Source organism: Melanostigma gelatinosum, assembly GCF_949748355.1.
Source record: "Melanostigma gelatinosum genome assembly, chromosome: 7".
NCBI classification, from domain to species: domain Eukaryota; kingdom Metazoa; phylum Chordata; class Actinopteri; order Perciformes; family Zoarcidae; genus Melanostigma; species Melanostigma gelatinosum.
In genome coordinates, this window is record NC_136640.1 from 13,145,966 (window position 1) to 13,168,648 (window position 22,683).

The following is a 22,683-nucleotide window of genomic DNA, read 5'->3' on the forward strand; positions in this document are numbered from 1 at the left end:
GGAAGGTCAGCCAGAGGGCCCACAGTGACGCCACACTGCATCAGATATGAGTTGCAGAATAATGAGGTACAGCAACAAATGGAGGGTAACAAACATGTTTTTGTGAGCTCTGTCATCAGTGCAAAGCTTTGGCTGATTTTTAAGTCTTTTGTTTTTTTCTTACACAGCTGCAGACTGTGTCGATGACTAGTCATCACCCGATCACGAGGATGAGAATCCTGTGCAGGATCATTTTCCACGTTCCAAATGCCGAGAAATATGTTGTTAAAAGCTATAAGTGGTGACGCAGGTGGATCTAGTGCTACCCAGCGACATTCAACTTGCTGAGAAACTTCTAATTCAATATTTTATGTGTAAATCTTATACGTAGGTTGGATAATGGGTTTCTTGACAAACAGTTCCCCACCGTGTCAGCGTCGCTGGTGTGTTGTCCTCCAAATTTCACTTCTCCACATGATCTCCAAAGGGTTGTGTCATTTCTAATCTTGTACACAAATACTTATGGACACAATTATTTAACTGGTATGTTTTGAAACTTTCTGATGACTTCTTCAATTCTGTGTCTTGGTTTAGTTTAATTCAAGCATAAACGCACCAACAACCAAATGTGTGGTAGATGATTTTTACACGTTTTCACAGCAGTAACTCAGTCATCTGAGACAGACAACATTAACAGCATTTTAACCCTTTGATTACTAAATAGAGGTACAGATATTGCTGTGTTTGTTATTATGTGTTCAGAAATCATTTAATTTTGCCAGGTAGGCAGTGGTCTAGCATACATTACATTCCTTTCATATGAACTAATGTCCTGCTCTATCTCTCTGTGGCACACCGTCTCTACCTGTGCCTCATCACAAAGGCATTTTCCAATAGCATTTGGAACAAAGGAGTGCCACATCATACAGTGGCATGAACTGAAAACTGCTTGTACCTGGTGTCTATGCAGAGTGTCATCTTCACAATAGCATATAGGTGGCTCAGAGTCAGAAGAACAGAGTTTGAACAGTGGTCTGAGTTGCAGCCTATAGTGGCGGATACAGCTACACATCCAAGCCATTGTTCCAAGCATCCAGTTCAGCCCCTGTTTGATGATCACAGAGATGGTGTTAAAGAGGGAATAAGTGCAGCACACTCCCAAGAGCATCAGGAGACAATTTGCAACCTGGTACGCCCAGGTGTTCTCGTGGTGCTCTCGCTGGCCACTAACAAAGTCCCCAAAGCCCACCGTGCTGAACGCCACAAAGCAGAAGTAGAGGGACTCCATGTAAGTCCAGCCCTCCATGGTTGAATAGAGAGATGCAGCCCCACATGCAACCAGCAGGACAACAACAAAAAGGATGAGTGTGACTTGGTATACAGATGGTTTCCATCCTTCATTGTTGTTGTCTTCACTGGCTCGGCCCTCCAGTCCGCTGTGTCCAGTTCTTCTGTGGCACCAGAATATCAGCAAGCTCAGCAATGTTATGACTCTCTCCAGGAAGAGATTGAAGAAGAGTATGGCAGCTGAGCAGCCCAGCAGCCCATAGAAAACAAGCAAGACCTTCCCTGTCACAGTGGAAGGGGCCGTCACTCCAAACCCTAAGAGAAACAATGAAGGTTAAAGGTCTCATCTGTGATTGCACACGCTATCATAACATTGGTGTCTTTTCACAGAGGATTGTGTCACTGGAAATGTCTTGTGTTAAACAATTGCTGAGAAAGTATGACAAGTCAACATACCCTTGTATGCCCTAGGACAGGGGTGTCAAACTCATTTTCACTCTGGGCCACATCAGCATCACGGTCGCCCTCAAAGGGCCGGTTGTAACTCTAAGAATGTATAACTGTAACTTCTCCTAACATATTGTTCAATAACTCTCTCTGCATTTGATTATTGTTCATTCAAGTGTAAACATATTGTACATGCAGTTATATAAATGAAAAATGATATTTAAGCACATTTCTGTTATTATAACATAAATCATTTTAATTTAGGGTTAAGAAACCCACATGACTCTATCAAAGATCAAACTATTAAAGAAAATAACAAAGACAAATATCAAACACAAGTTATTACATTAACTTTGTTCAAAGCTGTTTGTGTCACCTCTCTGCATCACTAATGTTCCTCCCTGTCGTCGTCCTGTGCATGGCAGCTACATCCAAGAGCTGCTCACTGAGAGTCAAGTCTGATGAACATGGATAGATGATGTATCCGTGTTGTCTGTGCTTTCATCAACAGATAATGAAGAAGACGAGTACCTGCTCGTCTCTTAGCTAGCTGTGTTGTTAGATTGCTGCTAGTTCATGAACTCGGTCTGCGATGGTGTTTCTTCACAAACTGACATTTGTAAAAGTCTGTATCTGGTCGGAGCTCTGCTCACATACCTTCAGCATGCACTGGGCTGTAGCTGTGTAAATAGATTCTGCTGTGATTGCAGTCTGCCTTTTAATTCTTGGACAATTTGATGTTTTTCTTGGAGGCTAAATTTATCTCCGTGTTTGGTGTCAAAATGCCGACGTGAATTGTGTCCTTCATCACCGACACGCCTCATAACACAGAAGACAGACCCGTTGTTCTCCTTGAAGCACAAACATGTATTCGCTTTCCCATCTTTCATCACATTTTCTTCCCTCTGCATCAATTTTCCTTTTCGTGGACATTTTGGGATTATTTGTCGATCTTTTTCAATCGTTGGAAAACCGCTTTACGGGCTGTTCCCTCTCCTGTCCACCTGTTGTGATCGTTTTAATGTACACAGACAACATGCTATCTCATAATTTTAACTTTCTATCTCATAATTTCGACCATGGGGATACTTTTACTTTTCAACTTTAAATTTATTTTCCAAAAAAGAAAAAAATATATATTTATTTTGTTGCCGGATTCGCGGGCCACATAAAATGACGTGGCGGGCCGGATTCGGCCCTCGGGCCTTGAGTTTGACACGTGTGCCCTAGGACGTTCGAAGTTTAAACTGTGTACATTTGAAAAATAAAAATGGCCTGTATTTTGATGGGAGAAGATATGGAACAAAAATGCAAAACTCGTAAAAGTTAATGTTTATGAAATATTGAAAATAACTGAAAAAGTGATCAGAAATCTACATTAAATAAATGGATTATCAAGATAAATGACATCCATATTTGCTTATTTCCCTGCAAACTCATTTAGGTATTTTTTGGCCCATAATATATGATTTAGTTTGTGTGAGTAAAATTAAATCTTCACTGATTCCCGATAAAATAAATGTTTACGGTTGTGCATAAAAATATGTAAAGGCCCAGTCTATTTTTGGCCAAAGCTGTTTTGACGCTTCCTCCAAGTTTCCCTGAACTAAAACTTGACCTTTGGGTCAGCAGTGAGTCTGTGTGAGGTCCTTACCTCCGGCAAACACCGGAGGTTGTAGTGGAGGTTGTGTCTTCCCTCCTTCCCTTGGTTTGTTTTTTACAAGTTAATGACCGGATTGTATTAAAATGTGGTCAACATTTTCCGAGGAAACAGAAATCTATTACTGTTGATGATGTCAAGACCTTTACCCTAGTAGCGAGTAAGTAGCTGTTGTACAGTGTTAGAAAAATTCCCTCGAGGCCAATCTAAAAATAATTAAACCGGACATTTATTCTCATCGTAAAACCAGCTGAGACGCTTGGTGTCAAAAGACGTTCACACAAACACTCACAGGCCTTTGGAGCAGGTTTACTCTAACATCCCACTCATTAATGAAAAGAATCTTATGTTACTCATTTCCTTGCTCAAGTTTTTCCTTTCCTGGCGCATACCAAACAACTCCTCCAATCTCGTGGTTTCACACATTCCATCCGGTCTCAAACTTCTGAATCGAATGACTTTGGTGATTCTCTGACTTTTCCTGAAGCACCACAGGTCAAAGTTTCCACTAATCTTGAGAAATATCTCAACATCTACTTGATGGATTGGCACAAAGTCTGACTTTTCTTTTAGTGCTACATACCATGAAGTTGACATTTGTGGTATTTGCCGAAAATTGCTATAATTACATTCATGCCTTCCTTAGGATAAATTGTAATAACATGAGCCGTTAACTATTTTTTTCTAGCTCCACCATCCGGTCAAAATTTGATTGGTCAAACACTTTGGTCTTTGACCTGTAATCTCATTAGCCTCAGCTGCACTTTGTGTTAAGCATTAGTCAGCAAATGTAAGCATGCTAACAAACTAAGCTCAGACAGACAGAGAACATGGTAAACATTATACTTGCTAACAAGTAACATCATTATCGTGGCCATGTTACCATATAAGCATTTAGTTAAATAAAAAAACATGTATCCCTCAGTACAGCCTAACAGAGCCAATTACATAGCTGTGAACTTGTTTTTTTTCAAAGATTGTTTTGGCACTGAAGCGGGAGACAGCAAATGGGGGAAGAGAAAAAGATCCCTGTACAACCTGCGTCATTACGGCCATGTGGTATGTGGTGTAACCACTCTGTTACACAGAGCTGCAGCTGGAGATTCTTAGACTTCTTTTAGCACAGCCGACAAAGCCGTAGCACCACCGATATGTAATTGACTATCGCAGAGTTTCATTTACAAATGTTACAGAAGCAAATAACTTATCAAATAAATACATTTTATTGCTACATTTCTTTACTCAAATACAATTATCAACCCTTTAGTTTAGACCAATAATTGGAAGTGATTAACATCTAAAATGATGTCCAGGTCGGCCAGGACAGCCACATACAGTATGTTTTGTTTCGTTGTGCCTATCCCCAGTCCAAAAAGTTATAAAAATATGTTTTTAGACTGGGGGCTGAAAGGAAGGAAGGAATGAAAGGCAGCTCTTTAGTGAGGGAATACAAATGTGGGAGTCATAACCATGGGTCATAAATGTTATGTGTTTGATCTTGGGGAAGGAACGAAAAACGCCAGAAAGTCTGTCACAAATCCCATCGGTTACATCATGAGATGATTGCAGTCGGTAAATATGGAAGTTGTTGTACAAAGGAAATTGATCCAGGCTGAGTGTCGTCTGTTCCTCAGTTTCCACAGTGACAGAGAGTGCCTGAAGATAGTGGCTACATTTAGAAGGCTGTAAATTGATTCTCAGAGACGAGGCTGGTTTAATTTGTAATGTTAGCTCTATAGGTTCAGGTGAAATATGGATTTGGATGGATTGCAGTGGAGTTAAAACATCTCTACCCCCCTCTCCCCAAATCAATATGGCTTGGCCGGTCTAATAGGATTAGTTAAATTGTGTTTGTTACTTGGAAATGGTATTGATTGGTTGTCAACGGGTCCTCTCTGTTTCAGCACATGCTGAACAATTGGCCTTTGTTTTATCTGTGTATCTGTCATTTTGCATGACATAACATTTTGTCCGCAGCAATCAGAAGGAAAACAACCATCACTTGGTAATGGGCCTTGTCTTACATAATCTGTTGAAGTTATCAACTTTTCAAATTCTGCACTTCACATTTAACTGTAAAATTGACAAAGTTAAGATTCAAGTTGTTCACAGGCTGATCATTCATGAAAACCAAGCCACATATGAATGTGTGGGATTTGAAGAAAATAGCAATGATGTTGGGCAGAACAATCTTGGAACTGAAACTGTATTTTGTATTCTGTTTTACAATTATGGATTGTAGATGAAACAGTAGATGTTACCAATTTTCAACAGTATTATATCCTGACTCACCAATGGTGGAGACTACAGTACCCACGAAGTAGAAGGCACCTGTGATGTCCCATAAGGCTCTGCCTTGTTTTGTCCGGATGCCTGCAGTCCTCGCCTCTTCATAGTGGCGCAATAGGGATTTCAGCTCTTCACAACTAATGTTATGCTCATGACTGAAGTCTCTTAGCCTCGTTTCCCAGAGCTGGTGGGCCTTAAGCTCTGCTGGTCTCTCCAAGGAGGAAAATATGGCTGCACCAGCCAGCATGTAAAGAGCAATGAGCACGGAAAGCAGGTAAAAACAAGCAGTTTCCCTGCTGGGGCTCAGGGATGGGCAGCAGCAGGATACATCTTTCTTCATTGTCTCTTGTTAAGGCTGCAGATGGAGTTTCTTCTTTGTGTGCTGTAAAGTCATGTGCTGAGAAACAGCATCAGGATGAACGATATTTGCTCAGTTGTTTGACGCCATCAGTATACAGGAGCTACAGAGGAGAGAATTGTTAGTTTGCTCTTCACACTGTCTATATATTTAATCCATGTAACTCTGTCTCATTCTATGCAATTAACACTACTTACACAACAACAGTTTCCCCATCCGAAGGCGAGTTGGTACTCGTTGCTTCTGGAACTGGAGGTGGCTTCAACGATGGCTTTAATGATCTGTATATGGCTGCTGCTTATCACCAACTCAATAATCTATCTTTACTCTCCTTTTATGAGCCACAAACATACTCAAACATATACACTTCCGCGTTGTCTTAGTCTTCACATAAAACAGACAACACGTGTCTACTTGCTGAGTTTGTTTCAGATATACTGATCATTGTGCTTTCAGGTCCACACTCACCATCATTGTGTCAAATTATCCTTCTTATGTCTTATCTGAGAAGATCATTTCACAATATATTTAGAGTGCGTTTGTGTCGAAGCTGTCAAGGTGTCCAGTTGATCTGATTTCTTTTTAGCATCCTCAAACCACGTTAAACAAAACTGAACAGTCCCTGATGAATTTGTTCCTATTGAAACACTGGTCAGCAGTCTTATATCTTGTGCAAATGTCACATTTGAAAGGATTTAGTTTATTGATAATAAAAAAAGTCAGTTGGCAAAAACCAACACAAAGTGGTTGTGGTTACATAATGGCATGTTAAGCATTTCAGTGTTTCCATAACTGCTGCCAAATGTCTGGTATTTTCTCTTGTACAGTGTTAAGGCTACAACTTCTGGACACAGGGAGAAATCCTCAAACCCCATCTCACAGACACTTAATGCATGAAATAAAACTTTAAACCCTCACAACAGTAGGACCTCATTTATTCAGACTGGAATGTCTGAATAAATGTCTGCAACATAAACATGTGTTTCATGAAGAATGTGTGACTAACGGGAATTGAACGATACCTTCCAATTGAGAGCAAAGGTCAACAGGTTAAAAATGGTAAATATTTACCTCCTTAACGTCCTTGTCCATTGATCATTGTGAATTACTATCATTGCCACACAGTTCCACTCTTGAAAGTTATCATCTGTTTATGTCTACAGATTGGAAGAAAAAAACACTGTGGAGCTTTGGATTTTAACCCACAAATACCATTGAATTTATTCAGTACATATTGGGAATCGATTAAATACGTTCTGGGTAACAAGACTATGTTGCTAAAAGGCAAGAAGGCAATTGGGATTTTCTTAATTTTACAAATTCACCAAATACCTAATCATTACAGTGTATGGCAGTAGGGTGATTTCAGTGAGTTATTGTAAATAGATTACATGCCTCAAGAGTCCAAATGGCAGTAGGTCTGGCAGACTGAAAATAATATAGCAACTAAGAACAAACAAAACAGAAAAAGAGTGAAAAGAGGAGATGCCAAACATCATATCATTGGGGTACAACACATGCTCAATAAAATCTGGTTTGCACTTGCTGAAATGCTCACTAGCTGGTGTACGAGCATGGCACGGCAGGTGTTGGGAGTGGCTGACAAGGAAATGAGATGGAGGTGAGGAGGTGGGAAATGTCAGGTAGAGCAGCAGAGCATGGCGAAGTAGGAACCAGGCAGTAGATGGGTGGGGGAAGTCAGGTAACTGCATGGCTGAGTAGATTGGAGAGGCAGTATCGTGATGATGTAAGAAGGGAAAGCCTGAGGCCCTCAGGCTTTCCCTTCTTACATCATCTGAAGTCTGGAAAACTCAGAACTTTAAGTCACTGAAGATACCATTTGGATATAATTTCGCACACATTTTCAATGAGATAAGAATTATTTATCTTTGTACATTAAATGTAATCTCCGTTTACATGTATTAGTTCTTTGTGTTTACAAGTAAAGGATGGATTGAAACTCAAAAATCTGATATTCTGAAAAACATGTTCAATGGGGAAGTCAATGGCACTGTGAATAGCAGCATATTGTCTGCAGACAGAGAAATGTAGTGCTTGGTGTTGTGGGGTCATGACTAAGCGAATGGCAGCCCTGTCTAGAGCTACAACACAGTGAGTTATTTAAGCAATTGTTCCCTGTCAACACCATGACAGTGGGACAAAGTACTACAATTGTTGGTATGATGTTTGCTTGCATCGAGGGAAAGAACCACATCATGACAAGATCCTCCTTTTTGCAGATTTTCTGTAAAAACTGTTTCAATTTGTGTTACATGTGGATGGAAACCTTAGTGTTAGCTAAAATGAAACTATTCAAATAAGACCCACACAAAAACAACAGGCAAACAATGTCAAAGTATTCATAAGCCTCCAGCGCCCAAGCTCAAGCTTCAACGAAGTAAAATATGACACAACAGGTTTGCTTATATATGGTTTTTATTTAGATAAAGTGGATAAAAGAAAGCACTCATGAAGCCCTGTCATATATAAAAAAAACATACTTAAACATGCAATAGTATGAGTTAATGCTGCTTAAAATCAGTACAGTACAGGAATGAACAGTACAACAAAAATCAGCTCAATCTTTAAGTGATTGGGATTTTAGTTCCAATTAGCATATTTGACTCCCTGATATTTTTGAAGAATGCTTATCAATTACTAGCTTTATAAATAGGGATGTGAAAAATCCTCTCATTTATATTTAAACATGAGTGACTTGTGTACAAACGGTTGCCACTAACTATGTAGTTGTGTGCAAATTGAAGAGTAATATATAAAAATAAAAACATGATATTCCAAAAACCAAAACACATTAGCTAATAGATGTTTAGCTTATTTGAAAATCAAGCTACAAATGAATATATTCTTGCATGCTGCCAGCTACCAGACAGTCAGCTATTTGTTTCTGCAGAGAGCACAGCTTTTACTCAAAGTCTTGAAAAGTCAACTTCACCGCGTAAAGATGAATATGTCACCATACACCATGTTGGGCAGTGTTATAGTGATTAATGAACATAGCTGTAACCACCATTCATGCCAAAACATTCGGTACGTCATTCCTAGAACTCGCACCATTTTTGGTCATCCTGTCGTTAACTACAGAGACATTTTGAACGAGATTATTTCATAAGCATGCAAGAGTTTAAACACAGGATTAAGGATAATTTGAGCACTGATGTACTTGTCCTAACACTGAATTCTTTGTTAGATGCAATTTGCTGGATTATTCTAATTCTGTCGTCCATTTCATGTGAATTCAATCAATCAATCAAAACTATATTACAGACTCAGGGTCCAGATAAGACTAAATTGAATAAAATTACATACAAAAGCACCATACAAGTACATAGGCCTAGCAATGCCTGACCAAGAGACAGCTGTATCAAGCTGGGACTGGTAGCGTGTGGTATTAAACCTTATGTTTGATAAAAGCAAGATTATTTCATTTTCAGAGTCATTAAGCCGGCAAATTAATTCATACATATTTCTTAAGACCGTTTCATTCTTGTTTGTTTTTATGATGCTTTTAAACTTTTTGCTGTTTTGTTGTGATCTGTCCCATCTTGGCCAGGATGCCCTTGTAAAAGATATTCAAAATATTACATATTATCCTGGCTAGATACAAGTAAAATAAAATAAAAACCATTGTAGTTCATAATTGTAGTGATGCTCTGCTACTTCAACATTGTGCAGAGTTGCCTTATTTGATGTCTGTTAGTGAACAGACTTGTTTGGGATGTGTGGACTTTGTGAGGAGGCTGCAGGTGGGAGATGATGGCTAGCCTCCGCTAAAAGACAAGGAATATTCCCTCTGATAATTCCACAGATGTGCTGTTTACACATCTAGCTGGCAGGCATCTGGGAATATTCAGGAGTCAGCAGGCTTTGTTCGGAGTTAGATTCATTCATGAGGACGAGTCTTATGGAGACTGGTCGAAAGGATCCAGGTTAATTGGCTAGCAATTTGTTGATGGTAATTTGACTGCAAATTATTATTTTTTTTTTTCGACAAGTAATGAACGATGATTAAAGTAAATTGTCCAATCCTAACTATACAGGAACAGATTAACTGGTGGTGGTAACAGGGCGACACTTAGAAATAATGAAATGGAGGGACTGGAGAAAAGAGTCATGGTTGAAATCAGTGAAGACATTAACTTTATCAAAGAAGTAGCTCTTCCCAGGGACCAGTTTCGGGGTGCTGCAGTAATCAGGTGTTTGCAGGATGTGAGGCGAGGCCAGAAGTATCATGAAGGCCTCTCTTCCATGGATTCTCCACACACTGTTGAACGTGATACCGTGCCGGGAAACACTTTCCACAGTCCCGATTTGCACTAAACAGGGACATAAACAAAGACGAAATTTACAAATTCACATATATTCACAAACAGTGTTCAAAAATTCAAAATGTATAAACTGATATCTTACTTTCGTCACAAAGTTCTGCTTCATTCAGATTGTTCACGGACAGAAGTTTGGATTCTGAAAAAGAACATCATACATATATTATTGCTAAGATGCAGAAACTGGAATATACAGGACGTGACAAAATGACACAGATCAAATACTCTTTTGTGAGGCAATGTCCAAGAACCGCAAAACTGACCTTTAATCTTCTCACTCCGATGCTGTCCTGGTTGAGGTACAGGACTCAGCTTCCCTGCACAGCATGACCACAGGGAGGTGTTGTAGTAGAGGTGACCACAGCATCCAAATCTCGTCTTGGCAGAGTAGAGCACCTCCATGTCCTCACTCGAACAGCACACATTCTGTTCATAAACAGTGTCACATTAATTGTCAGTACAAATATGCTTGTTTGACATCTTACTGATATGCCGACTCCTTGATGTCCACAATATACAAAATATTCAGTTAAACGATTCAGAGCACACTTATATGAATCTCATCACCAGGCTTATGAGCAGGTGTGACTAGTTCACCACTTCAGATGGTTGAGTTCTGGTATATAATATTGGAAATTATTCATTTTAGGCATAAGCCTTGTTAAACACACCAAAGATTGAAATTGGTTGTGTTTATATTCAAATTAGAGGTGTAGGATTCTCTGCAGGACTTCTTCTATTGCTGCCAATATCTACGGAGGAGTCCATCAAAGACTGAAAAAAGAATACTTTCTACGTTCAGGAAAAAAATAATGAAGCTTACATTTTTTTAAACAAACACAGTCTCATATGTATTGCCCTTGTGGTGGTGTTGTCGGCCTTGCATGCCTTTCAAAACTCTGAACAAAAGGTGGCAGCAGGCCAAGCAGGCTGACCCAGACTTCCCTCTTCCCCACGACATTTTCTAACTCATTCCGGTGGATCCAGAGGCGTTCCCAGGCCAGCTGGGAGATATAATCCCTTCTGGGTCTTGCCCGGGGTCTCAGGATGCACCCAGGAGGCATCCTGATTAAATGCCCGAACCACCTCAGCTGACTCTTTTCAACGCAAAGGAGTAGCATCTCAACTCAAAGTTCCCCGCCTACCCTACGGAGGAAACTCATTTCGGCCGCTTGTAGCCGCAACCTCGTTCTTTCGGTCACGACCCAGAGTTTGTGACCATGGTATTATTATCCTTATTATTATTATTATTATCAATAAAACTTACCGGCGCGGTTTGCAGAATGGATCCACAGCACTGCTCCTCATGTCCAACAGTCAGGTTGTGCAGTGTCCCTGCGCAGCACTTCATCAGTGGGTCTTTAATGTTGTAGGCTTTTACCCCACAGTGAGTGTTTTCAATTCTGAGATGTCTGGGTGGACAAAGAAAGCTCGTTGTTAATATCAAATCAGGTGAGTGGGATAAAGAAGTTGTTATGAAGACAGATCATTTTACATTCAAAGGAGGATCAGCTAATATGCTTCCTCCGGGTACGTACGCGTAAGTACGCTGGATGTCAGAATAGAAGATAACTTTGTGAAAACAGTGTCTACACAGGATGTGAGGGGAAAGAAGCAGGTCAGCAGCACAGCTTCAGTACTGCCACAGTATTTAAACATACCTGAAGCATGAAGCAATTCTTTGGGCTGCTGTTACATGCGTAAAACCGGAGTAAAACTCAAGCTGTTACGTGGCCAGTGTAGACAGCTGTAGTCTGTTCATCAGACAAGCATGAGACCCATGACGTCAATTTTATCAAGTTGATCTTGCCAACATATCAGCAAACGATTTTCAACACATCTGGCAGACACAGAGCAAGCCTCTGCATGTGTCTCTTGCCACTTGACAAATGTCAATCCAAGGATCACTCTCCTTTGAGCTCTGATGTGGTCTCCACCAAAACCTCAAAAAGATGTAGTTATTTAGCTGGCCAGGTTTTGTTCACCAACTAATCACAACTAATTCACAAGCAAAAGCATGTGACAAACATACACAGAGGAAAAGCAGAAGTTCGTCAGAGCAGCCGTGAAGCCACACACAGACATTCCAGACACTCAGCAATGTGAACGGTTGCCAGTAACAATTCAAAAGAGGCAAAGGGTCAGTGTGTCTGCTGGAATTCCTGGCTGTCTCGGCGACAGTATGAAACTAGACTGGGAGAATGTTTCCATGTCACTCCTGTCTGAGTTTGTCTGCATTCTCTCTCACTGTTTCCCACACAGACACGTTCTTTAGCTTTTGAAAACCCACTATGAACAAACAGCACATGAATATCATCAGTACTTTCCTGGAAACACAAGTGCACAAATAATCACCTTTGTCCATCGCAGCAGATCTCAGTGTGAGGCCGACGGACTTTTGTCCACGACCAGTGTTGTCCAGGTAAGCCATGAAACTAAGAACAAGAAATAGTCCCTTTAGCTTGGTTACAAGGAATGCTGATCTCTGAACATTTCTCTCCATCTCCATGTTGTGCCATATAGCGTCTCTCCGCAGCATTTGAAGAATCAGAGGCAATAGAGTGTGCAGCAATACAGACTCAAGCAGGCACATTCATACACACATTCAATGCACATATGGAAACATATGTATGCATGAATTCTGACAAAAAGACATACCCAAAACAAAAAGATCCAATATCATTTTGCAGGCGGTTAATGTAAATGACGCTAACGTTAGCAGTGCGCTTCTCCATTGAGACAAAAAATACACGCACTTGCTGTATAAAAGGAGCTGGGAGGAGCTCTGAGTCCTCTCAACAAAGCTGACACAATACAGCAGAGTTGTATTATTTTTTACAGTATTATCTGAGATGCACTGCTGTTAGTTCTAAGACTGAAAAAATATTCTTTGCATAGATTATATTAAAGAAATATGCTGCATTTCCTTAATTAAACCAGCTTTTGTATTGATTCAAAATGTTGTCAGAAGACACACAAGGCAGCCACCTTAAAAAAGCAATTTTGTTTTCAATTCAGTTTTTGAGAAGGGTGTGACGTCAACCAAGCCCACATATCTCTCTGAAAACTGTGGTTTGCGTTTCAAAAAACTAAATAAGACAGAAAATGTTTGACCTTCGCAGGAAAAATACTCCACCCAGCTGAGTAAATCAGAAACAGTAAGTGTCATAAATACATTACTTGATCTTTCGAAGGCATCCTCTCAGATACACAGCCATCACAGCAGACATGTGTATGTGGGTTATACACAGAGGGGGCATCAGCAGGTCGACCTAAACAGATAGGGGACGGGATGAGGGGGCGAAGAAAAAACGGTTGCTTTATCAGACAGAGGGAGTGGGGAAGAACGACGGCTGGGAAAGACGACTCAGACGACTAGACAAAGACAAGAGAATGGAATTTGTGGAAGGGAATATTGATTGAAAAAAATCCGCAGGCACGTTCTGTTAGGGAGTTTACCAGCAGTTGCAGTTTAACATCTTGTTTTTCAAGACAACCCTCATTGATACACAAACGTGATAGCCTGTCTTTTAATGCAACGGGTGGGAAACCATGTGCGTGAATTCCTGTCATTCGTTGTTTTTGTATTGAGCTAAACATTAAGAAGACAATAACAACTGAAGGAGCAGAGAGCCCTCAGATAGGATAATGATCCCAGATCTGTGAGACCAAAAGCCAATAATCTCCCATCTGATCTTTCATGCCTCTCCTCTGCCGTTACTTTCCAGCTGTACAGATTAATAAAGAAGAGGGGTTTTCGTGCTCTTTCGTCCACTGCCCCATATTTCCAAGATCCAAGGTCTGAACAACAAGGAGACAGGAGCTGATCCACAGCCCTGAGGAAAGCACTTTTGTTATGCAGGAGTCATTAGTCAGATGAGATATCCGTAACCTCAGGGGACGGTGAAGAGCCCCCTGAGGTTTATGTTTCACATTCTAATGCTGCCAAACAACTCTTGTCACGAGTCATCCTGCCCTCTGTCCCCATATTATACAAAGTGTGATAGTGATCTTGCAAATAGAAAATGCAATAAAATGAACATGTTTGTAATTCATGCTACGACATACTTTAAGGTCTGGAAACTTTTCTAAGTGAGAGGAAAGGAAGGGCGTCAGCCAGTTTAGAATGAAACATATTTTCCTTAACTTCCCATGCATTCTTCCAAAATAATGTAAGAGTTCACACACCCGAGATCACAATGCTGTTCTTCTATAGATGTTTCTGATGTTCCAACTACTCTTTCTTCAGTGTGCAGTTAGTTATTTAGATTCAGACCGGAAACTGTCCTCTCTGACAGAATTTTGTACTTGCTGGACTTTTCTGAATCAATCATGACTCAAATCGTATGCAGGGGAGTTATAGTAAACTACACTATCACTGATTTTCATCATCCTAACCTCTCACAAGCTTAGCTTAGCATTGTCTCCTGGCACAGCAGCATGTTAGTCTTTCCCTTCACAGTTTACAGGTGCTTATACCATTACCTAATATCTTCAACAAACGGCTCTAGAATCTAAGTCTCATGCCCGCAGGAGGAATTTGTGGTGCAAGTATTCCCATCATATAACAACTGACGCAACACCCACACACTCAAAACCAACGAAACCACTTTTCATACCTCTGGCACAGCAGCGCTGAGACTTTCCCTGGAGTTTCATGCAGCAGCGAAAGTTACTCGGATTGTAACACGATGCTCCACAGAGATTCGTGTCTGGCTCAGTGCTGTGATGGTGCAAAGACAGGCAAAAGTAATGTAAAAAGCATGGACACACAATTCTTTGTACAGCAAAATGATCAAAAGTGTGCATGACTTCAGTTCAACCCATTAACAGTCACATTAGCAACAATGTAATCTCTGGGTTAAAGGTTCCCTGTGGAGGTTTTGACCTCTAGTGCAAGACGCACACTGGTGACATGGTAATCGTGGATGGTTTCATGCATACAAGTACAATGAGAGAAGAACTAACATTCCGATTTGAATCAAACGTAGCAGGATGGTCAGAGAGGCAGCTATTTCAATGTGAACCGTTTCCATTGCAACCGTTAGCGGGCTAACTTCCATACAAACCGACTTGCGGCACGTCGCAGACTCACTCTTGCAAAACAATGGCCTCTTCATCTAGTGTGTAAATAAGTAAGAAAGTGAATAAATTGGCCTGCTGCTTGCTTGCTTGCTTTGCAAGAATGTTACGAGGAAGGCATTGCATTCGACATGTTTGTTAGACCACAATGCATATTGGTGAGCAACTCTCAATGCATTAACATTACAAGAAAACAACTCATTGTAACTGAGTATAGCGACCCAAACTGGGTCAATATTTAACCACGCAATTTCTACTGTGAAGGATGATTTGAAGACTGTCAGTGTGTAGGAAAAACAAAAGTTGTGTTGGTCCCAGTGAGTAGTTAATAGTAAGATAGTTTGAACCTTTGGTTGACTTACCAGTCGGGTTGAGGTTCGGGTTTCTGAAAAGAATGAATAGATCACAGAAATGTAAATTTCTCATATAGGGCAACCCACTACTTTGCTGCTCTGTCCCTGTTCTTCACTGATCAATGCAACAACATGACTCAGGCTTTAAACATTATTATGATCCATCTGCATCCTCACACTCAAATTAAACTGCCTCACAATGGCAAGCTTTATTAAATAACTTCTGTGGATTGCATTATATTGTCTGATTATTTTATCCACATATGTATTATAATGTGTTGCAGATAGTCGATACTGTCCATGTAGAAAGTTAACGTTGTGGTGCAATCAATTGTGGACAGCTTCAAAACAGCTCACTTGTCGTCTCTCACACCAGAGAGGTGTCACATAAACTGAAAATAAAAGTGTGTTTCTTACCTGTTTTTCCACACCTGTGGAGATAAAGCACATAACATGTCTTGAGCATAACATGATTAAATAAATCAGAAATGTCAACAGGAGATAATGAAGACGTGCGTAGGCAGCTTATCATCCCATCGAGACAAAATTGAAGAGCTGCCAGTGACTCATCCTGCATGTTCAGACATTTGCCGTATTTCGCCTTTTCTGTCTCTGTGCCTAATCAAGATGGAGAGCACACCGGCCTTGTCATGAGAATAAACTGCAATAACTTCTTCTCAAGTTAATTATAATAAAATAAATAAAAAGGCATTATATTCAAGTAGGGTCTACAATCATCGATGTAATAATTCAAAGTTCCTTCTCTCTAATTGCATGAGGGTGGATTGTGTTGGGAATATGAGCTGCAAATATTGAAAAAATAAATATGAACCTTTGAGAACCAAACAGATTTCAAAGATTTACATGAAACTACGTTAGGCAGAAGACGGAACAGGTTTAGACGCACCCGACTCCTCCACACAGCTGGAACTGATGGGTTGTATCTTCAGACTTTCCGTCCCACAGCAGCGCTGCTTCTTTGTGTCAAACTGGTTCTGTCCACAGCACCGGTGGTCACTGGAATTTCTCTTCAGGATTGCCTTATTGTCAGTCCGACCACAACACAACTGTGTGTCATCGTTAAACGCCTCTGTGGAAAAGATCGGCCAAAACACAGCTGACATGAGTCAGAGTCTTCCACCAGGATACTGTGCTTCGATTCAGCTCTACTCACGTTTACCACAGCATCGGGCATTTGATGCAGGTTTGGCTACAACAGTTGATTGACAGCATAGTTCATGGAATTTGTTGTAGGCCTTCGTTCCGCAGTGAGCTGTAAAGACAAAGATCCCGTCAACATACAGGCATCGTGCACACATTAATCAGCAGGAAGTTCTTTGTTCCTTGTGCAACGGCTTTCTAAGATTGACATGACAATGGGAGATGTGTGAAGGCCCCTATACACAGTGCTATTTTCATATCTATCGTCATATTTTGAATAATAAGCATGAACCTGAGATAACAATACTAAACAGATTTCAAAGATTTGCATGCAACTTCATTAGGCAGATAAGGGACGACGTTTCGACGCACCCGACTGAGTCACACAGCAGCTGGAAATGATGGGTTCTATCTTTACATCTTCTTCCATCCATGAACAGCAGCAAGTAGTCTTAGTGTCAAACTGGTTCTGTCCACAGCACCGGTGGTCAGCAGAATTCATCGTCAGAATGGTCTTGTTGTTAATCAGACCACAACACATCTGCTTGTCCACATCATAAGCCTCTGCAAAAAAAAGATCTGGATGATTCCTCAAACGGTATCACTTTTAGCTCAGCCACAACTAAGATGACAAACTAATAATGAATTTCTGAAATGATGTACCAGGAAAACATCGTATTTATACGTGAGGAATACCCAACAATGTGGTGAAATTTCAAGCTCTTTAGCTTGAGTTTAACACTGTAAACAAAAATCTGCACCATATGTGCTTGGCTAAACTGTCTGATTACTAAAAAAAACGAATCGACACCTGCCAGCCAATCAGAAGAATCAAGTATTTGTTGTGGGAATGGTATATTACAATAAGGAAATCTAAGGAAATTGTATCAAGTAAGTGTATACTGTTTCTATGATGCTTTACATCCATTGTGTTCAGCTTAACTCACGTTTATCACAACATTGGGCCATTGGCGCGGGTTTGACAACGACCGTTGACTGACAGCATATTTCATTGAGGTGGTTGTAGGCCTTCAGTCCACAGCAATCTGACACCTTTTCACTTAGACCCTTTGTAACAGCTGGAAAAAAGAGATGAATTTAACATGCAAAGAGAGATGGAGTCAAGATACTGACACTGATGTCTTCCAGAGGGGAGGCAATGGGAACAAGATGTGTGTTGGTTGGCTCAGGTTTATAGTTAGTACTGGCTCAGATTTGCCTTTGTCCACTATAGATATGCTGCTATACTTAGACTGCCGGGGGACATCCTACACTGAGCTCCTCTCTCCTCTCCTCTCCTCTCTCTCCTTCTGTATAAATTCATGTTCCATTAATGCACATTACTAACTTTGCTTCTTCACCGGAGTCTTTGTGCTTTCTCGCCTCACAGGTTTCCGTGGATCGTGGTAATATCCGGACCGTGGTCCTTCCTACTGCCATGAACCTGCTGAGTCTGACTGACACCCAGTGCTACTACCCTTATTCATTTTAGTCACATTACTATTGCTATTGTTACCAATACCATTGCTGATTTTACTATCATTGTTATTCAACTGTATCCACTGCTGCTGTTATTAGGAGTCATCATTTTTCCATCATTATTCTGCTACTCTCATTATTTGAAAGATTTATGCTATATGCATTGACTGTGTTATTATATTGTGTTGTTGTATTCTGTTCACATGACATCTATTACACTTCTGTCCGTCCTAATAGAGGGATCCCTCCTCTGTTGCTCTCTCTAAGGTTTCTTCTTTTTTTCTCCCTGTTAAAGTGTTTTTTTGGGGGGGTTCCTGTTCCGATGTGAGGGTCCCGGGACAAGGGATGTCGTATGTGTACAGATTGTAAAGTCCTCTGAGGCAAATTTCTGATTTTGGGCGACACTAAATACATTGAATTGAAATTGAATTGAAGAGTCGATTACCCCTTACTGACAGTGTAAGCGCTGTTTCATATTTACAGTTGCCATGGCTATGACACAATTATCACGGCCACGCTTTGTGCTTTGATTCTATTCCTAGACAAGTCAGCATAAGCTTCTTGATGCTGCCTGAGGAAGAGCACTGAAGTTACAAGTTTCAGTCCAGCGTTGCTGCCACTTTGTGCCTTTTCGTGTTATTTGTGTGTCTTAGATAACGTCTTTATGTATATTATTAAAGTTCCTCACCGCATACAACAGCTCCCCTCCTTTTTTTGGGGGGGTAAAATCAAAAATCGACATTTAATTGTCTTTCTGTTTGACACAAATGTGTGATTGTTACCTGTTGTGGTGTTTCCATTGTTTACTTTACAACAAGTGGCTTCTTCTGGGTTGAAAGCCTGCCCTCCACAACATGATAGCCCTGCCCCTGGATAAAGATGATTCTCACAGCACACGGCCTCGCGGATGTCATACTTTCCTTCTACACAGGCATTTCTGCAAGACAGTCATTAGTTTTGCATATACATCAAAGTAAATATGTAAAAGATGATGTTATTTTTACATATAAACATAGCCTTATTTCATTTCTTTGCAAATTTCACCCTTATCCTTTGTAATACTGCCCTCTGATGGACTGTTGTGAAAACACTCTTAACTAGAATAGTTGCACAGGTAACAATTAGGTAAATACACATTTCCATCCTTGCTGTGTGCATGAACAGATTACAGATTACGAATACATAACTTATTCATCTTGGAACTATGAATGTGCTCTGTGATTAAAACGACAAGATGTCCACTCAAGGTGATATTTTATTTGTCCAAGTGGATATTTTAACCTGATGATAAACTTGAGAAAAACTCATAGGGTTACTTAGGATGGCTCTCTGGGAACCATTAACATATAACATTTTATGGCAATACATTTTGAGATACAAGGGACAGAGAGTATAATTTATAGGGTCCAAAGGTTTGGAGGGCCCCACAAAAATTGCTTGGAATAATAATTTTAAAATTATTATACCACCATTGCAAATAAGGCTTCTACAAAGTGTAATGGTTGAATAAACAGAGAGACTCCCTATAATAAAAAAAACAACAACATAGCCTCATGCAGGTGCCCCAATGGCCCCGCCTAACCTTTCTGCGACCTTAATGGATCGATCCACTTCTCCGAATATTTTCGTTTTGAGAAAGCCATAAGTTCTGCCCTGGTCTTGATGAAGCCAGTTGATTAGTCATGCCTTTTCCAAAAGAGGAAATTGGGTTTGCAAAAGAGAGAAGAGAAACTTCCTTGGGTTTATGCAACAAAACCACTTAGTTGGGTTTAGGACATCAGTGTCACTTTGAGGAACTTTTACCTGCACTCAATGTAATACTGATGCATCTATACGTAAACCAGACCAACTATGTCAACTAAGTTAACAATGTAACTTAATTACAGAAAACACGTCACAAACATTTTGTAACTAATTCAACATCAGTCTCCTGGTTGAAAGTCCGGTGTTTGATTGATCCATCCACCTCCCCTCCATCCTGCCCTATGGGGGATTTCTTTGGTCTTTATACTACGTCACTGCACTCACAGAGAGTTTTCTCTGAGCGTCTACTGTCAGGGATAGGTTTACATTGTAGTTACTTGAAAACCTGGTGTGTTGACAGTTATCCATGTCTGAGAGAATATTAGCTAAACAACTAAATACATGCACAAGCAAAGGGAAATATTTGAAATGTGCTTGATCGATGTGTGGTCAGCATGTAGTCTTGAAATGGTTCGGTAAATCGCGTTGCAGCTTGCTGCACGAGAGGGCAGGGGGACATTCCTAGCAGGATCAGGATTAAAGGGCAAATGTATGTTGCTGGTCCTGCAATCCGCTATTTGAAACTATAGAACACTTTAGCAGCCTAAAATGAATGAAAGTTACTTTGAGGAACTTTTACCTGCACTCAATGTAATACTGATGCATCTATACGTAAACCAGACCATCAGCGAGAACATTTGCTGTAGTTATTCTCAATGCTTGCTGTTGGTGCCCATACATCAAATTCTGCGTGTAATCAGAAGAAATCAGAAGAAAGAAAGTGTTGTCAGGCTATCTGTATAAAATATGTGCAATGATGGGAAAGAGTTGTATTAATTGGCTATCACAATGATCAATGAGGCATAATGAGTATGGAAATGTCGAATAAAAACGGAGGGGGGGGGGGGGGGGGCCTGACTGCTACTACAGATGTTTGTACTTCTGGACTTGTGAGCAATTTCACCAACATTATTCATTCTCCAGCCTCATACTGGCATTAATATTCAAAAGACCAGCCACAATGTCTTCACTTTGCAAAAATGCCTAACTCCCTCTGACCTTTTCCCTCTGTGAACACACACACACACACACACACACACACACACACACACACACACACACACACACACACACACACACACACCAACACACACACACACACACACACACATTCATTGGGAACACTCACCGGTTGCTGTCACTTTTAGAGGCTGCAGTCGCTCCCATCGCAGTCTCTGTGCACAAACACAACAGTCACAAGTTATGAGTCATTGGCAATATCGTTATAGAATTTGTTAACCTGGCCACATTTTTTAACATTAGATGAACATTACGTAAAGTCTCCTCCTGCTGCAGTAGCCAATGCAATGCAACCCAGATTACCTTTCTGATCAAGTGTATTAGATTACCAGCAAGTTTTGATGTGTAGGCTAGTTTTTTTTATTTTGAATGGTCATTTTACCTTTTCTTAATTCCTATTCATGACATTTTTTATTTAAGTCGCATCCGTTAGCCTAGCAAAAGTCAGGTGAAGAAGTTCAATTGCGTCAGAAAGGAACAAAAGAAAAGTGCTGAAACTGCAGAAGAGAAGAAGTTGCGTCAGAGCCGGCACTCTGCGACAGAGCTGCAACCGTATATTATGTTTACAGACCCTTTTTTATGTAAAGGGAAGCAGTAGGTTCACTCAGAGTATATTTTGACCATCTATATTTACTTGAGTAGCATTTAATATTCGAGCAGTTTAATGTTTCTCTTCATGCATTTCAGGCTATTCCCTGTCAGTGGATTCTGGTTCAAAACCTGACTCAAACTTTAAAATCCATGTTGGTTTTTAAAGGGGAATCATTGCGCACATAAAAACGGACTGATCATTTGCTCTCTAAAACCACCACACCACAACTGAAACATTCTTTCCCCCCTTGACTCCTCTCTCCCCACCACGCACACACAACACATTGGCATCTCAGACATGGAATACCGAAACAAAATACATCTGAAACATGTTCTGGGATGACTCAATGAACAAGAGCACTGAACGAGCTTTTGCGAATTAAGGAAAACCAATCAACAGTATTGCCACTTACCAGCGCAGAGAGTGGTGAAGCCGCAAATCAGAGAAACTGAAAAAGTGTAACCAGAGGCATGATTATATTGGTAAGAAGCGGTCAGTGTCATTAATCCAAATTAATTTGTGCTAAATTGCGCCCCTAGCCTACCCAAGCCGAGAGTCAAAAGTGGGAGCATCTTGGAGCCTGTTTGGATCATCTGACTGCTGCTGAGAAACTGATATGACATGCAAATAAATGAACCGACGCCTAAATAGAACCAATGAGCCACTCCTCCCACCTAAAATAGGCTATGGCACTTATAAACCTGTGGAATCAGGGTCACGTGACGTATGTGCAATACTAGACTGCCAATCGAGTACCTGCATAAACATGTAGAGTCTAGACAAAGCACTACAGAACTGTGTTTGTTTTTATAACCCGACTTTATATAAAT

General features: G+C 40.5%; 2 protein-coding genes across 2 annotated transcripts; both read right to left on the reverse strand.

Moving 5' to 3' along the window:
• Positions 1–633: 633 nt before the first annotated feature.
• Positions 634–6,002, reverse strand: LOC306779619 (potassium channel subfamily K member 13; the record flags this gene model as incomplete). The annotated part of the gene is made up of 3 exons (XM_079271587.1): positions 634–654; positions 836–1,581; positions 5,666–6,002. 3 exons carry the CDS (start codon positions 6,000–6,002, stop codon positions 634–636), a joined length of 1,104 nt encoding a protein of 367 aa, XP_079127713.1.
• Positions 6,003–8,533: 2,531 nt separating this feature from the next.
• Positions 8,534–22,442, reverse strand: LOC306779755 (uncharacterized protein). Its single transcript, XM_079271754.1, has 17 exons — positions 22,398–22,442; positions 22,266–22,301; positions 21,371–21,416; positions 19,221–19,375; positions 17,907–18,038; positions 17,332–17,523; positions 16,973–17,071; positions 16,706–16,888; positions 16,216–16,229; positions 15,808–15,830; positions 14,983–15,086; positions 13,544–13,635; positions 12,719–12,798; positions 11,631–11,775; positions 10,627–10,789; positions 10,449–10,502; positions 8,534–10,354 (listed from the first exon to the last, which is right to left on the reverse strand). The coding sequence occupies exons 1-17, from the start codon at positions 22,423–22,425 to the stop codon at positions 10,086–10,088; spliced, it is 1,815 nt and encodes a 604-aa protein (XP_079127880.1). The 5' UTR covers positions 22,426–22,442; the 3' UTR covers positions 8,534–10,085.
• Between the last annotated feature and the right edge of the window lie 241 nt (positions 22,443–22,683).

What these genes read in the sequence shown, in the direction of transcription:
- LOC306779755 (XM_079271754.1), bottom strand. Translation starts at nt 22,425, where the DNA reads ATGCTCCCACTTTTGACTCTCGGCTTGG. An exon ending in CAATGGAAACACCACAACAG is followed by an intron (nt 18,039 to 19,220) that starts GTAACAATCACA and finishes TCTTTTTTCCAG; the next exon opens with CTGTTACAAAGGGTCTAAGT. An exon ending in ATCTGCTGCGATGGACAAAG is followed by an intron (nt 11,776 to 12,718) that starts GTGATTATTTGT and finishes TTGTCCACCCAG; the next exon opens with ACATCTCAGAATTGAAAACA.